Source organism: Eleutherodactylus coqui, chromosome 1 (assembly GCF_035609145.1).
Source record: "Eleutherodactylus coqui strain aEleCoq1 chromosome 1, aEleCoq1.hap1, whole genome shotgun sequence".
Classification (NCBI taxonomy): Eukaryota; Metazoa; Chordata; class Amphibia; order Anura; family Eleutherodactylidae; genus Eleutherodactylus; species Eleutherodactylus coqui.
This window is the reverse complement of record NC_089837.1, coordinates 466,999,713-467,014,876: the sequence shown is the minus strand read 5'-3', so window position 1 is coordinate 467,014,876 and position 15,164 is coordinate 466,999,713. Positions and strand designations below refer to the sequence as shown.

The 15,164-nt window shown below is 45.5% G+C and overlaps 2 protein-coding genes across 2 annotated transcripts in view; one reads left to right on the top strand and one right to left on the bottom strand.

Moving 5' to 3' along the window:
- The window catches only part of TMPRSS12 (transmembrane serine protease 12), a 27,478-nt gene extending 13,434 nt beyond the window's left edge, over positions 1-14,044 (top strand). The window contains exons 4-6 of the mRNA XM_066588999.1: positions 5,284-5,426; positions 9,523-9,666; positions 14,018-14,044. Coding sequence (XP_066445096.1) covers positions 5,284-5,426; positions 9,523-9,666; positions 14,018-14,044 — 314 coding nt within the window. The remainder of the gene's footprint in view (positions 1-5,283; positions 5,427-9,522; positions 9,667-14,017) is intronic.
- Positions 13,921-15,164, bottom strand: part of ATF1 (activating transcription factor 1) — a 22,135-nt gene continuing 20,891 nt past the window's right edge. The window contains exon 8 of the mRNA XM_066584345.1: positions 13,921-14,983. Coding sequence (XP_066440442.1) covers positions 14,839-14,983 — 145 coding nt within the window. The 3' untranslated portion in view covers positions 13,921-14,838. The remainder of the gene's footprint in view (positions 14,984-15,164) is intronic.

Sequence of the window (15,164 nt, the reverse complement as noted above, 5' to 3'; positions counted from 1 at the left end):
TGTATGACCCCATTTTCTCGTGCCAATATTGCACTTGCCCGTGTGAAATTAGCCTGCGGCCTTATTTACATTATTTGCACTGGGGCAGAAGAATCAGCTGGATGACTAAAAGGTATCTTCACTGCGGGGATTCTTAGTCAACAATAAACTACTTTATCGTAGCAGAAACGCTGACTGAGGGATTTCTGTGCTGCAGCATATGTTTTCGCCGATATGCTGCCCTGTGAATAGATGAGAAAATGCTAATTAAGATCGGGTCTTGATCGTGGTTTTTTTTCTTTTATGCCATTTTTAGCGGCGTATGGCCGAGCGTAAAAATGCATACGGTCGTGTAAGAGAGGCCATCTAGTCACTAGATTGCTGAGGATGGGCCGCTGATCCGGGGAATTATACTGATTGCCAGATTGGAGTTGGGAAGGAATGTCTCCTTGAGATGAGGATTAGAGTTGAGCAAACGTACTCTGGCGAGCTTGATGCTTGTTCGAGCATTAGCGTACTCGATGGTGCTCGTTACTCGAACAAGCATTAAATCGCGTTCAACCCCGCCCCAGGTTTTGGCTCCTCCCCGCTGTGACGTGCCTGTTTTGGCCCCTCCCCACCGCGACGCAGCGCGCGTCATTTGAAAATTTTTGGTCTGGCAGGAAGGGGAAGAGAAAGAGAGGGAGAGAGAGAGAGACACGAACCAAGGAAAAAAAAAAAAAAGCTCGGCACCCGGCGTCCCACATACAAAAATGCTCGAGTCTCCCATTGTAGTCAATGGGGTTCGTTACTCAAGTAGAGCTCTCGAATTTTACGAAAAGCTCGACTCGAATAACGGGGACCCGAGCATTTGGGTGCTCGCTCATCTCTAGTGAGGATTCTTCTTTATGGGTTTTTTGCTTTCCTATCAATCAACATTGGGAAGTAATAGGCTGAACTGGATGGACAAACTGTGTTACTACTTCTACCAACATTTCTGTTTAAATTGACATAAAGTGCTGTTGAGTTTTCATTATCTTATACTAATTTTGAGCTTTTCAAGATTCATGGTAATTAACACTACAAAGCTCACTTGAGTTTGCATGCAGTCATCACTGAGATTAACATATTCGTCACAACAAACCATCCAATGAATATTTAAATGAATGAACCATTCATCAGCCATGTTGGCCAATAAACAGACCCTGCAGTGCAGTACTTTGCCCTCATGCATTAATACTCTGATTCCTTCCTCATTGTCTGTTCTGTTGGCTCGATATGTTGAGTCAGTGTATCCACTGAACCTGGGATACATCCATATTGTTCTTGTTGAGAACTTTTGTTGAACAAGCAGTAGCTCCGCTTTCATTTCCCTTATTCCGGTCAGTGACCCTGGTGCCCTTTCATACCACTCATGGGATATCCGATAGCCCGGCCCCATTCTGGCCCAACCATTTCCCCTTGCTCACATGATGGTTTTTATGCAAAACCAAATTCAAAGCACGTTCCCTCTGCTTATTTAGTGAAGTTGCCACTAGGGGGCAGCATGATGCTACGTTGCCTTAGTTTCTACAGTTATTACAGTAAACTGCTGAGATCACAGGAAAGGATCTGAGCCCAAGCTTGGCACAGAATATACAGGTCATACATGCAACCAGAATAGATTTGTGTGAAGCTTCGTTTACACAGTTGTTTGGGTATATTTCTGTACACCCAACTGACAAAAGTAGTTTAATCCTCAGTGAAGGGAGATGCCTGAAGATATATTCTTTGTCAAAGAGCAAAAGAAAAAATGAAGCACCTAGAAGTTGTCGTTTTAATGCGAAACTCGGCATGCAGTTACATCTTAGGCAGATATGCAAATTATTAGAGTTGTGGTGATTCGATGAACGGTCTTGCCACCCTTGGCCTATAAAAAGGCTCTCAGAAGCTCCTTGGGTGTAGTGACTTCATATTCTGCTTCTGTCAAGCTTGTTGACCACTAGACGCCTCTACAACACAATCAAATAGATTTCACTCAGTTAACAGAGTTAGAGAGGGGGCACATAATTGGATGGCGAGACGCCGGGTGGTCGTATTGACAAATTGCCCCCCACCTGGGCTGTTCTGACCAGACTGTTAGGAGGTGTTGGGACCATTGGATGTGTGAGGGCATGCAACTCCAACTGTTTCATTGCCTGCCATCCAGAGACAGTTGGCGCCATCGTTACACGCCTGTGTTTGTTGGAACCATTTCCAGACACTTGGCTGAAGGACATTTGGTCTCACAGCACCCATTATGTATACTGCCTTTGACACCCACCATCACTGCTGTTTGTAGTGGTGTCATGAACAAGGAAACCGGACTGCTATGGAGTGGAACCAGATTGTCTTCAGCAACGAATCCTCAATCCTGCCTTCACTGTGGAGCGGCACACTGCCCCCTGCTGGTGTGATGGTCTGGGGGCCCATCACATACGACAGTCGGTCACCCCTAGTAGTGGTACGAGGGACAATGACAGATCAGCGATATGTTCAGGACATACTGCTGCCACATCTGTTCCTCTCATGGCGGCTTCCAGCAGGATAATGCTCGGCCGCACACACAGGGGGCTCACAGGAAGCCCCCACAACATTGCCACACTTCTATGACTGCCCGGTAGCTAGATTTATTATGAATAGAACATGTATGGGATTGTCTGGGACGCCAACCCTGACATATTATGAATTTGCAGGATCTAGAGCCTCAGTTACAGCAAATGTGGGTCGATTTGCCACAGGATACCATACGGAATCTGTATGTCTCCATGACCACCCATATCACCTCTTGCATCCAAGCTGGAGGCTTCTCTACAGGGTAATAAAAAGCCTAATACATGCAGCGGGTTTTTTTCTGAGCCAGATCAGTGATGGAACCTCCCGCCGGAGAACCCAACGCAGGCGTGAAACCGGCCATATAAAGTTTAATTAGATTCCGACAACTCCTAGAATGACTGACTTCATTTTGCAGGAGTTTAAACAACAACATATTATAAGGCAGTGTATATATAAGGGCTTATTCCCACGAGCATATATCGGGCCAGCCAATATACGCTTACATCTGAGCAGTCCCCTTATTCCCTCACCGTCTCTCTGCCTCTCTCCTCCCCTCCGAGCGGGTTGCAATGGGAGTGGGTGGGGCAGAACTAAGCTCCACCCCCACTACACCCCCTCCCATTGCAAACACCAGAGTGGAGGAGAGAGGCAGAGAGCCAGTGAGGGAACTGCTTAGATGGACTCATATATCGGCCGGCCGTGAAAACGCTGGCCGATATATGCTCGTGGGAATAAGCCCTAAAACTGTATCTTAAGTCAGTCTGCAGCGCTATTTGCTCAGTTGAAAAAAACATGGTCTGGGCGCTCAGAACACCAGAGTTATAGTTGGGAAGTGCTGACTTCTTCCTTTGTTTGTGTGGCTCGTACGGTGGTGGAGCTGTGGCTGCCTCCACCTTGTCGTGCATTCCCGCCCAACTGCCTTCTGTCTATTTAATTTGACCAAATAAATTGGTATCCTACTTTCCCTGGTTTTATTTGTAGGCTTAGGCCCAAGAGTGATGCATACTAAAAAGGTAGGAACTTAGGATGAGCGAGTATACTCGCTAAGGCACTACTCGTACATGAAGATTCAGGGACCGCTGCGGCTGACAGGTGAGTCGCAGCGGGGAGCGGGGGGGGGGGGAAGAGCGGGAGGGAGAGAGAGATCTCCCCTCCGTTCCTCCCTGCTCTCCCCCGCAGCTCCCCGCTCCGCGGCGGCCCCCGAATCTTTAGGGACGAGCCGGGAGATACTCAGCTAAGGCACATTACTCGGACGAGTAGTGCCTTAGCGAGTATACTTGCTCATCCTTAGTAGGAACCCATCTTTCCGAGATTATAATTAAACCATATGCCTCGTATTAGTGTGAGGACCCATCCGAAAGCATGCTCACCTGGACGCTGGTGGATGGGGCAATATACTGTGATCAAACTATAAACTATGAACCTTGCTTTTTTTATGCGGTTTGTATATACATTAGAGTAGCTGCTTCTTATCATGGTGTTGGCCCCACAGTCCTAAGCGTCTTTCAACAGTCCCACCACAAGCAGAAAAGAGCTGGTCAGGCAAGACAAAGGAAAGGAGGCAGAATATAATGGAAGACCAGGGTAACCAGAACACTTCTCACACCAGTCTCCTAACCTTTACACATACATTGTCATGACAGCCAGAGCAGCGAACACATTGGCAGAGTGTGCCTCCATGTTTAACGGTGCTTTAACAGGTTGCAGAAAATCTGTAAATGGGATTAAAACAAAATCCTGTTCATATATATAGGGGGGGGGGGGAACCCCACTGCAGATTTTGTACTGTAACTGTAACTCTAAGGCCTCATGTCCACGGGGAAAATCAGGCCCGCTACGGATTCTCCATGGAGAATCCGTAGCGGGTCCCTCCTGCCCCGCGGACATGAGGGCTGAAAATAAGAATAAACTTACCCGCAGCGGACCGTGCAGATCTTCTCCTCTTCGCTGCTGGATCTTCTTTCTTCGGCCGGTGGATGTGCTCGGCACGCCGGCAGCGTGCCGCGCGCCTGCGCCGGGCACATCCGCCGGGCCGAAGAAAAAAGATCCAGCCGCGGTGAAGAGAAGATCTGCACGGTCCGCTGCGGGTAGGTTTATTCTTATTTTAGGTCTCCCGCGGATCCGGATGGCTTCCATAGGCTTCAATAGAAGCCTGCAGGAGCCGTCCCCGCGGGAGACCTGCACCTAAATGGAGCATATCCAATTTTTTTCATGCTCCATATTTTTTTTAATTCACTTTTATTGACCATCCGCGGGTATTTATCTACCCGCGGGTGGTCAATGCATCCCTATGGGATGCGGATCCACGTGCGGGAGAAGAGTTCATTCTTCTTTTCCCCGTGGACATGAGGCCTAAACTGCAACTTTGCAAATTCTGCAACAAAAATTTGAGCTATGTGAATGCACTGATTTCATGGGGGCATAGTGCTGGAATGGGGGACTCAGCAAGTATGAAATGCAGTTCCCAGGACCCTCCGTCCTCTCAACTTTGAGCCCCAAAACTTAGTTTATGGGCTCAAAGGTAATGACTGATGCCCTCTAATATGGGAAAAGAAAAGCTAATAAATGTCAATTGAAGGGGTTATCGGGATTATTAAAAATTATTTTTTCATTTGCTGTACATGGTATTAAGACTCATTACTATTCAAGTGAATAGGACATGAGTGCACTACCCTACCATATGGCCTCTGGACAACTTAAAATATTAATATTAAATAGCAACTAATTAAAATCACTTGTGTTATATTGCAGGTGAAATATCACAGATTTTGCAGGAGGCGCAAATAGATATGATTTCTGCTTCACTCTGTAACAGTAGTGGATGGTATAATGGGATTCTTACTGACAATATGATTTGTGCTGGCTTTGAAGATGGAGGAGTCGACACATGCCAGGTAAAAAGAATTTAATGGGATCAGATTTGACCCCCCCCCCCTTCCCCTCTCCTCAATAAAACAAAAACACAGTGGATTGCAAATTAGTCACTTTTAGGGTGCATTCACACAACCGTATATCGGCTGGGTTTTCATGCCCAGCCAATATACGGCATCTCTCTCTGCAGGGGGAGGAGGCTAGAAGCGCCCGGAGCAGTGCTCTGAGCTCCCGCCTCCTCTCTACCCCTCTGCACTATTTGCAATGAGAGGAGCCGGGACGGGGCGGGACTAAGTTTCGGGGAACTAGCTCCGCCCCGTCTTTCCTCATTGAAAATAGTGCAGGGGGGTGGAGAGGAGGCAGAGAGGGGGCGGGAGCTCAGAGCACTGCTCCGGGCGCTTCCAGCCTCCTCCCCCTGCAGAGAGAGAAACGCCATATAGCGGCCGGCGTGAATACCCAGCCGATATACGGTCGTCTGAATGCACCCTTAGGGCTTGATCACATCTGCATAGGACTTTCCCATTTGTCTGTTCTGTTTTTGGAACACAGAAACTAAATTAAAAAATGAAATAAAACATTTCAAAGATTTACAATTTTGTGTCTAGGGAAAAAGAAAACGTTTGGTTTGCTTCTGTTCTGTTAGGTCTCCGGGTTTGTAACAAACCAAATGAGCGGCAGACTACTGTAGCACCCTAATGCAGATGTGAGCAAAGCCTTATTGGTCTGTTATTTTAGTGTCAAAAAGAGGGCTCAGAGCGGTAGACGAGCGGCTCCATTGAAAATAATGCTCTGCCGGCACCCCTGCATTATCTTTCAGGGAAGAGCTTTACATATAAGCCATTCCCTGAAAAAGAAACATTTTAGTGTAAAAAAAAAGGTAAAAAAAAACACTTATCTCTCTGCCGCTGCCATGTCCCGGGGATGCAGAACACATATGCCGCGTGCGGCAGATGTTTCCTGCATCCCCGCAAGGAAGAAAAATTCCCTGCTGCACCTGCAGTGCTGCTGAGCTATCAGCAGCCAGAAATTTAAAATCCCCGTCTGCTGGTAGCTCTGATTGTGATTGGCTGAAGCCAGCATGTCCCATCTTTCTGCGGTTTGCAATTTTTTAGCTCCCATGTTTCCCTATGGAGCCTCCTTTTTATAGCATCGTGACGCACAAACTTGTGTCCAATTGACATTTGAAATGCCCGCCTGCTGATAGCTGAGATCTACAGAGCTGGGGACAGCCAGGAGAAGACACGGCTTAGCCCGGCAGCCGAAGGGAGGTATGGTTTTTTTGTGTGTTTTTTTAACACTTTTCTTTGTTTTTCAGGGAAGGGCTTATATTTAAAGCCCTCTCCTGAAAAACATTTCAGGGGTGCCGACAGCAGGATCCTCCACCACAGCTGTAATGTGTGACAGCTGCGGTAGGGAATCCTTTATTACCCGCAGGGATTTAGAATTCCTTTGCTGCATCTGTCAGGTGCAGCAGGGAATTATTTTTCCTTGTGGGGATGCAGGAAACATCTGCCGCACGCGGCAGATGTGTTCTGCATCCCCGCGTGGCAATGGCAGTGGCGGAGAGGTAAATTTTTTTTTAACTTTTTTTTTTTTTTTAACACTAAAATGTTTCTTTTTCAGGGAAGAGCTTATATGTAAAGCCCTTCCCTGAAAAATAATTCAGGGGTATCGGCAGAGCATTGTTTTCAATGGAGCCGCCGGCAGCAGCCGCGGCTCCATTTACAACAAGCAGCTGTGTTCACGCAAATTTTTGCTCATACCTAGGTGCGCACGTATGTACGCACCAAGTATGCACGTATGATTGCCAGTAGATTCCTGCCCATACACGTTTACAATCTAAGCATCATCACAAGCCGATTACTCTACGTGGACAAGGTCTACAAAGTGGAGCCTAGAAAAAAGCTGCATCTTTGATTCAATGTACTCGGAAACTGGGCGTTTCCAAATGGAGCCATTTAAGGACTAAGGCCTCCTTCCCACGAACGGATTTACGCCGCGTAAATTTGCGGCAAAAATCCGCTGCGTTGCCCCCTGCTATTAGGTTCTATTGAACCTAATAGCTCAATGCTCACGATGCGGAATTCCACCGCGGAATTTCGCACCGTGAAATCTCCCGTCCTCACCCGCGGCATGCTCTATTTGCCGCGGGTGTACGCGCTGACGGCTTCCATTGCAGTCAATGGAAGCCGTCCGTTCACGCTATCTCCCGCTGTAACACAGCGGAAGATAGCGTGAAAACGCTTTCCCGCCTACCGCCGCCGCGTCATATGACGCAGCCGGCGCGTCACGTGACACGGCCGGCCGCGTCATGTGACGCGGTGGGCGTGTCACATGACGCGATGGCGGTGGGCGGAGAAGCGTCTTCACGCTATCTTCCGCTGGTAAGTATGGGGTCTCTGGGGGGCGCCGTGATGGGCTTCACTGCGGAATATTCCGCTGCGGAGCCCGTCACGCTCGTGTGAAGCCGGCCTTAATCAAGGAACTGCAAAACCAGCTAATAGGTTTGTAATTACAGGAATGATTCTGCTAATATTGCAAATACACACAAATTTGACACTTTCAGTAGACCCATGTGATTGTACATGAAGATGAGGACTATTTCTGGCCAATGTGACTTGGAGTCTGCAGATGGGGAAACGGGGTTAAAGAAAAAGCAGGGTAATATGTGCATGAAACCGGTTCAGCGGGAATCCCTACCAGTAGGTGCAGACTAGCTGCTATGACATCTCCTATGTATTGTATATTTTCTACAATATCAAGATAGAAGCCAGCTTAGAAACATTAAATACCTCTCACAGTCCAAGATGCACAGACTCCGCTCCAAGAGTGGCAGAAACGTCAAAGCATACATAGGATAAAACAGATTAAGGGTACCTTTAAAGTTTTGCGAGAAAATTGTGCGCTTTTTGAGCGATCCGAGTGAAAACGCAGAATTATGAAACCAGTGATTTTCAATGGTTTCATTCTCATTTGTGATGTTTTCACTCATGCGATGTGGAGAGAGGAAAGAAAAAATACAATTAATTATATATAATCGCAGCATGTCCCATCTTTCTGCGGTTTGCAATTTTTTAGCTCTCATGTTTCCCTATGGAGCCTCCTTTTTATAGCATCGTGACGCACAAACTTGTGTCCAATTGACTTTCACGAAAAAGAAAAAAAAATAGCGGCAGCAATGTTTTTGTGAGAAAAAGCAGCACCGACGCTCAAAAATCAGGGGAACAAGGACGCGATCTTCTCGTAGCAAAATTGCGATCACCAGGGTGAAGGAGCCCTAACGGTTAACATGAATGTTGACATTTTTTAGACGGAATGGTGTTTTTACTCATTACCAACAATCTATAGTGCCCACTACCTTTTTATATAACAGCCAATGAAACAAGATATTAAAACCATATGACAAAGCATTAAAATGACCTGGGGTGGGAGGGAGAAACCAGCTGTTCCTGAAGGCAAACCACATGTTAAGGTGGGTGGGTGTGTCACTGGCTGAATTATAAACCAAGCCACAGAATGAAAATAAGGCAGACTGCAGATTCTGTTACCTAACCGTCTGTAACACACACAGAGAAATAACAGCATCATAGAGGATAATGTATAGCAGTACTGAGCAGTGTAAATGGGATTTCCGTAGCTGCGCCACATTAAGCATGTACTATTAACTGCAGCAGCTTATGAGTGTCGCTCTACTTCCCTCTCATTCGGCAGAAGCTTCCTTCTTCCCATAGACAGGAGGAGACAGCACCTACCTTATTTCTGGTATTCCATTTTGGAGTCTCTTTCAATAGAAATGGACAGCAAATTAAAAGGAACTAGCCTAGTAGCCAGAACTTCAGGATGATCATTTACTGAAAATGGCTGCACTATTTTTTCTGGTAACATGCCAGACGTCAGGGTGGAAGCCCAACAACCCGATTACAGTGAATGGGGTCCATTGTGCGACAGTCGCTTTCATCTTGTGTCACATCTGGACTGTTCAGTTCCTATGATGGAGCCAAACTGCGGAAACGAAGATTAGAAGTGGGACCAGAGCCTTACTTGCACTTACGTGAAAAGTGTCCTTGGCATTCACTAAGAGTTACTAATATTTTTTTTTCTTTCGCTGTCATATTCTAGGGAGATAGTGGAGGACCTCTTGTCTGTTATATAGCAGATAGAGCAAGCTTCTACCAGTTAGGCATCACAAGCTTTGGCTATGAGTGCGCTGAAGCTCATTATCCTGGAGTCTACACACAAGTACAGAATTATGCCAACTGGACGGTAATGCATATGGAAAAAGTCGCGAACCATATAGATGGTGGGATCCATGGCACCAGAAGACTTGTCGGTGGTGTAAAGATGTACTTTATAAATGCAATTGGAACGTTAGTCCTAACATTTATGTAAAATGTACAGTAGCAGGGGCACCTGGACCCCAGGTAATAAGGTCCCCATATTACCCAGAAGACAGTTTGGTTGGTATGGTTTGCTTCTTATACTAGGCCGCAGTGACGAAGCTTCATGTTAGCGTTGCATCATACGCTTGTGCAACTACCTTAAGAAAAATGGAGCTTTGACTCGCCCTTAAAGATATATAGTTCAGTTTTCCAAGAAGGCCCTCCAACTATGCTGACAGGAAACCTTTTATCATGTTTGAGTCCCATAAGCTATGTTATGGGACTTAAAGGGGTTCTGACAGAATGTTTTTTTTTTTCATCTCACCTTGCCTGGCCAGGACCGAGCACCAGACATGTCCCCTCCATCCAGCATCTTCTTCTGTGGCTTCCTGCTCTGCTCCATCCGTCCATCAGCCACTTCCGAGGTGAACGGACCGGCCGCCCACAGCAAGCACGTCACAAGCCGTGCTTGCTGTGGGCGGCCCGTCCGTCCTGGCTGAACTCCGAGATTCTGCGTGTGCGCAGTGGAGACACAGCCCGTCCTGACTCCTGTCAGAGGGCACCACTCCCCTGCACATATGCGCAATCCAAGAGGGGTGCGGCCCGTCCTTGGCTCCGAGGAAGAAGACTGCCTGCTGGGAGATGACCCCCTAATGACAACAACAACAGAACACAAGATAATGTTTTTTATGCTTTATAGATATTATGTTTTTATGCTTTACCAGCCAAAAATCGTGGGTTCCCTGGGTCCATTAGGCAGACCAGGGAACAATGGCTGTTAAAGCATAAAAACATTATTCGTGTCAGAACCCCTTTAAAAAAAAAAAAAGTAACTGAATGGGGAGTCCAGGCATCTGTTCTATACGCACTCGGCGCCCCGTTCCTGCGGTGTAACCTGATGAAGTTATCGCGTGGACACAGCGTGACTTGTCAGCCAGCTGTGCACGCTCTCCTAGAGATGAGAGGGAGTATGTGCAGGCGGCTGAAAAGTCACACTGTGTGCGCACCAACTGTGCGGGTACAGAGTGCAGAAATGGGGTGCCTGGGGAGTATGAAACAACTCCCTGGACACACGTTACATCACCTTTAACCCCATTACGTAGTTTTTGGGTCTCAAACATGACAGGTTCCTATAAAGCAGGCCCCAACTACCCAAAATAGCTACTCCACCCTTTGGCATCAGGAGAATTTTTTTTGGGGGGTAGGGAGGGGGGGGGGGGGTAGGGGGAAACGCACTAGAACAGGAGGAAGACTTCTGTATACTTATTCTGGTCATCAGATGTTCTATTTAGGTAGATTTCTCCAGCAGACACACATTATATCTGTAATAGATTTTATTGTTGAAGTGCGAATCCACATCGGAGACGCTTACAGAGCAATATCATTTTAGTTGTTATTTCACAACTTTTGTTTTCCTTTTCAAGTTTTACATATGAAAAAAATGAAACATGTAACATTTTAACAGTTTATGGTATCATTATTTCTACTTATTTGCAGAACTGAAGTGTTTTTCAACCTAGAGACTGTCACCATTTTTTGCAGCCCTCACTGAGACCACTACAAAGTAGTGCCTGTCACACAGATTTCTGTGTGCGTCTGTGCAGTAGTTTGGGAGAAACTTGCATTTTATTAGTAACACCCAGACAAGGAACTAGTCCTGCAAATTTTAGTGCTGCAGGCTAGCCACACCCAGCCCGCCTTCCAGCCAATGATTGCCAGTTCTCTCTCTATGCACAGAGCTGCCAATCACTGTCTGGAGGGCAGGGTGGGTGTAGCTAGCCTGCAGCTCATGAATATCCAGGACTACTCGAAGTAGTCCTTTATGACTTTGCTTATACTGATAAAAAGCAGGTTTCTCAAATACTATTGCACAGATACCCACAACAGACATATCACTGCAGTCAGTGTGACTATCACTGCTTTGTATTGCCTTCAGAAAGGGGTGTAAAAAGATGGTGGGCAGTCTCTTGAGTGCTCAGCGGTTTTGCCGTAAACAACATTAAAATGAACCTTTGCAAATTGTAAGTTTACACTCTGTGCTGATTCAGCCATCAGAAAGGAGAACTTGGGAAATGTAGCTATTTAAACAGACTCCTACATTATGTGAGGCTCAACGTGAACAGTTCATGGAGGGCATCGCTGCAGAGAGTATATTAGAGCATTAAGTGCCCGTTTCAATCAGCTTTATTTATAAGAAATGAACAATGCCTGTGACCTGGTATCACTTAGAACTCATCCACATGAACAGATTCAAATACCATTGAAGTAAGGACTTAAATACAGGCATGTAGCCTGGTTACGGGTCATCCATGTTTAATGTCTGTATTACTATCTAAGGCTTTTTTCCCCACGAGCGTTTATCGGCGCGTTTTCACAGTCAGACGATATACGCTACGATCTGACACATTGGATTCCAATGCATTAGATCACATGGCCGTATTCCTGCGATGTAAAAGCACCCAGCCGGACCAATCTAGTGTAGGGCGCTTTTACGTCGGGCCCAAAAGATAGTCCCGGAATTATTTTTCGGGCCGGAATACATCGGCGGCTGCATGGGCTCCTATAGGAGCCAATGACAGCGGCCGGAAAAGGAAGGTGGGAGGGAGTTTAGCAGAGTGACTGCCCTCCTATTGCAAACAGCCAGAGGGGAGGAGAGAGGAGGTGAGCCGGCGAGGGGGAGAGAAAGGGGCGACAGCATGGTGGCCTCGGCGTATATGCGCCGGGGCCCATGCCGTCTGAGTTGGCAGACAAACGTTAAGATTTCAGCGCCCGTTCGAGTTTTTTACTCCTTAGATCGTAGTGTATATCAGCCTGCCAATATACGCTCGTGGGAATAAAGCCTAAGAGTTCTCCCACAAGAAGCAGCTCTGTTCTATCCCCTTATCCGGTGGATATTTAATGAGTGGGGGTGTGACTAGGATTTCCCACTGACTATGAGAATAGGGGCACCAAAAGATTGCCAACTGAATGGAGCGATGCCAAAACATGCACCACAGCTTCATTCATTTCAGCAGGACTGCCAGAGACAGCTAACTCCTCAGCTCTCTCCAACAGTCCTATTGGAATGAATAGAGCAGTGGTGACCATGAGTGACCTCCACTTCATTCATTTGGATAGGATAACGAATGGAGAGGTTAGATGGGGATCTTGATGAAGATGATAAAGCTACCTTTATTATTTTGAAGCAATGCTCGACTTCACAAATATGAAATCTTAGAGCGCTTCCCGTGCTGTATGCAAATGCAAAGTGGACCGCCCAATGGGCAGACCATGTCACACTCATCTGATCCGGGCTCTCTTCTAGCTCTGAAGTTTAAACACCCCCCTTCCTGAGGTCTTGCTGGACGTCTCCAGCATCTTGCATTGGAAGGCTTTTGCGCATGTGCCACTGAAAATGACCTAGAGCATGCACGGTGAATTGCTGTCTGTTGGGCACGTCAGGAACAGCATCACGCACATGCACCATCTTCAGTGTGGAGTATATATGAAAGCCTTAACCCTTTCCAATCCAATTTGTAGCCTGGTTTTCCTAGGGGGCTTACTCTTTTTCTGCCGTTATACACTGGCGCTATCTGCTGGCTAAAACCAGTACTGCATGAGGTGACATGTTGGATAGGCTCCAACAGCAGAGAGGCTGGCAATATACAGTAAGAGAACCCCTTCCAACATCGGAGCTGTAGAGGTCAGACAGTGAATTGGAAAACCCTAAAACGCAAGACCTCTTCAGCAGACAGAGCTGGAGAAAACAATCAATGACTCGGTGTGTTTAAACATCAGAGCTAGAAGAGAGCCCACACCAGAGCAGAGCAGGAGATGGACTGCCGGGTAAAATCTGGTGACAGACTCTCTTTAAGCTCTTTGTGTATTTGCTACATTACCGCACGTAGATCAAGAAGACATATTTTATCATGTGGGGTTCAGAAGTAATGAGACAATACAGCACCAGAATGGGCAACTATTCTTTGAAATACAGACTGCATATCGTGATTACACACGAAATGTGCGAATAACTGCAAATTAAGATACATAACTAATGTGGACAAAAAAGGAACAACCATTATAGGAGGGCATTTGATGTGCCTTTTCTTCTTCACAAATAAGTGTCTGATTTATAATTAACAGACACAAGTAGACGAAGTAAAGAATCACACATCATTTATTTATAGAAATGTGAATCACACCTAATAGCCAAGTATCAGAGCACATTTCATAACCTTGTCTTTTCTTTCTTCCAGGCCAACTCCATAACTAACCATCAGTAAACTGGATCAATTCTTAGCTATTAAATTAGGAACAAAACATCAGAAATTCCCCTTTAAACCCTGATGGATAGATTATAAAGTAAACACCACAAACAACATAATTACACTATTACCTGCTGAAATAAGCATTTTGTTGAAAAAATTATATTTTTTTTCTGAGCAAAATTAAGCCTTAACCTGTAATTGAAGTAAATGAAAAAGGGAGGTAAAATATGTACATACAAAATTACATAAAAATATACCTGGAATTAATAAAAAACAAACAAACAAAAAAAAAAAACCACAAAACACAATAAACCTAAAAAACGTAACAAAAACAAAACAAAACAAAAAACAAACAAAAAGTTAAATGAATGAAAATACATTGCATTGTGAAATCTCTGTTCTCTTGAACATTAAAGAATTGTGTTATAACCAGTAGAGCCTGGTACAACCATGGCTTTCAAATCTGGGACTCGAAGTCCCAACGTGATATGCCAGCACCTGGCTTTTCAGTCAATTATTTAGAGAGCCACAGATTGGCCACGCCCATAAAGCCGATGTGATCCTTCCTAATGACTTTTTCTATCGAACCATTGCCATTACCGGTATATTCTGCTTACAAATAACATTCATCAACTGCTCATACATTTAACATATAGCGGTATGTTGTATTTCAGTATCCATTTAAGAGTGTGAAAACTAGGTAAAAAAGGGGTCATCTGTGGCCTCTTGTAAAATTTAGAAAATTTTGGTATAAAAGAAAAAAAGAAAAAGCTCATCTAAAATGTGTGTACAGATAACAAAAGGGATTTTTACACTGCTTTATGGCAGTACAAATCTTTTAAAGTCTTTAACTCTTCAATTAACGTTTTGTTTTGATTTTCAAGAACAGCAACTCTGTTTTCCAAGCATTTGACATATTCTTTCTTCTTTCTCCGGCATTCTCTGGCAGCCTCCCTAAAAGCAAAATACACATGTTAAAGAAAAAAAATACTCAACCCAAAAATTCAAGTCCAAAAAGACCCCAAAAAGATGGAATTTCCAAACAAAATCTGCTTATATTCTCACAAATCTTTAGGCTTAGGCCTCATGTCCACAGGGGGGGGAAATCGGGCCCGCTATGGATTCTCCATGGACA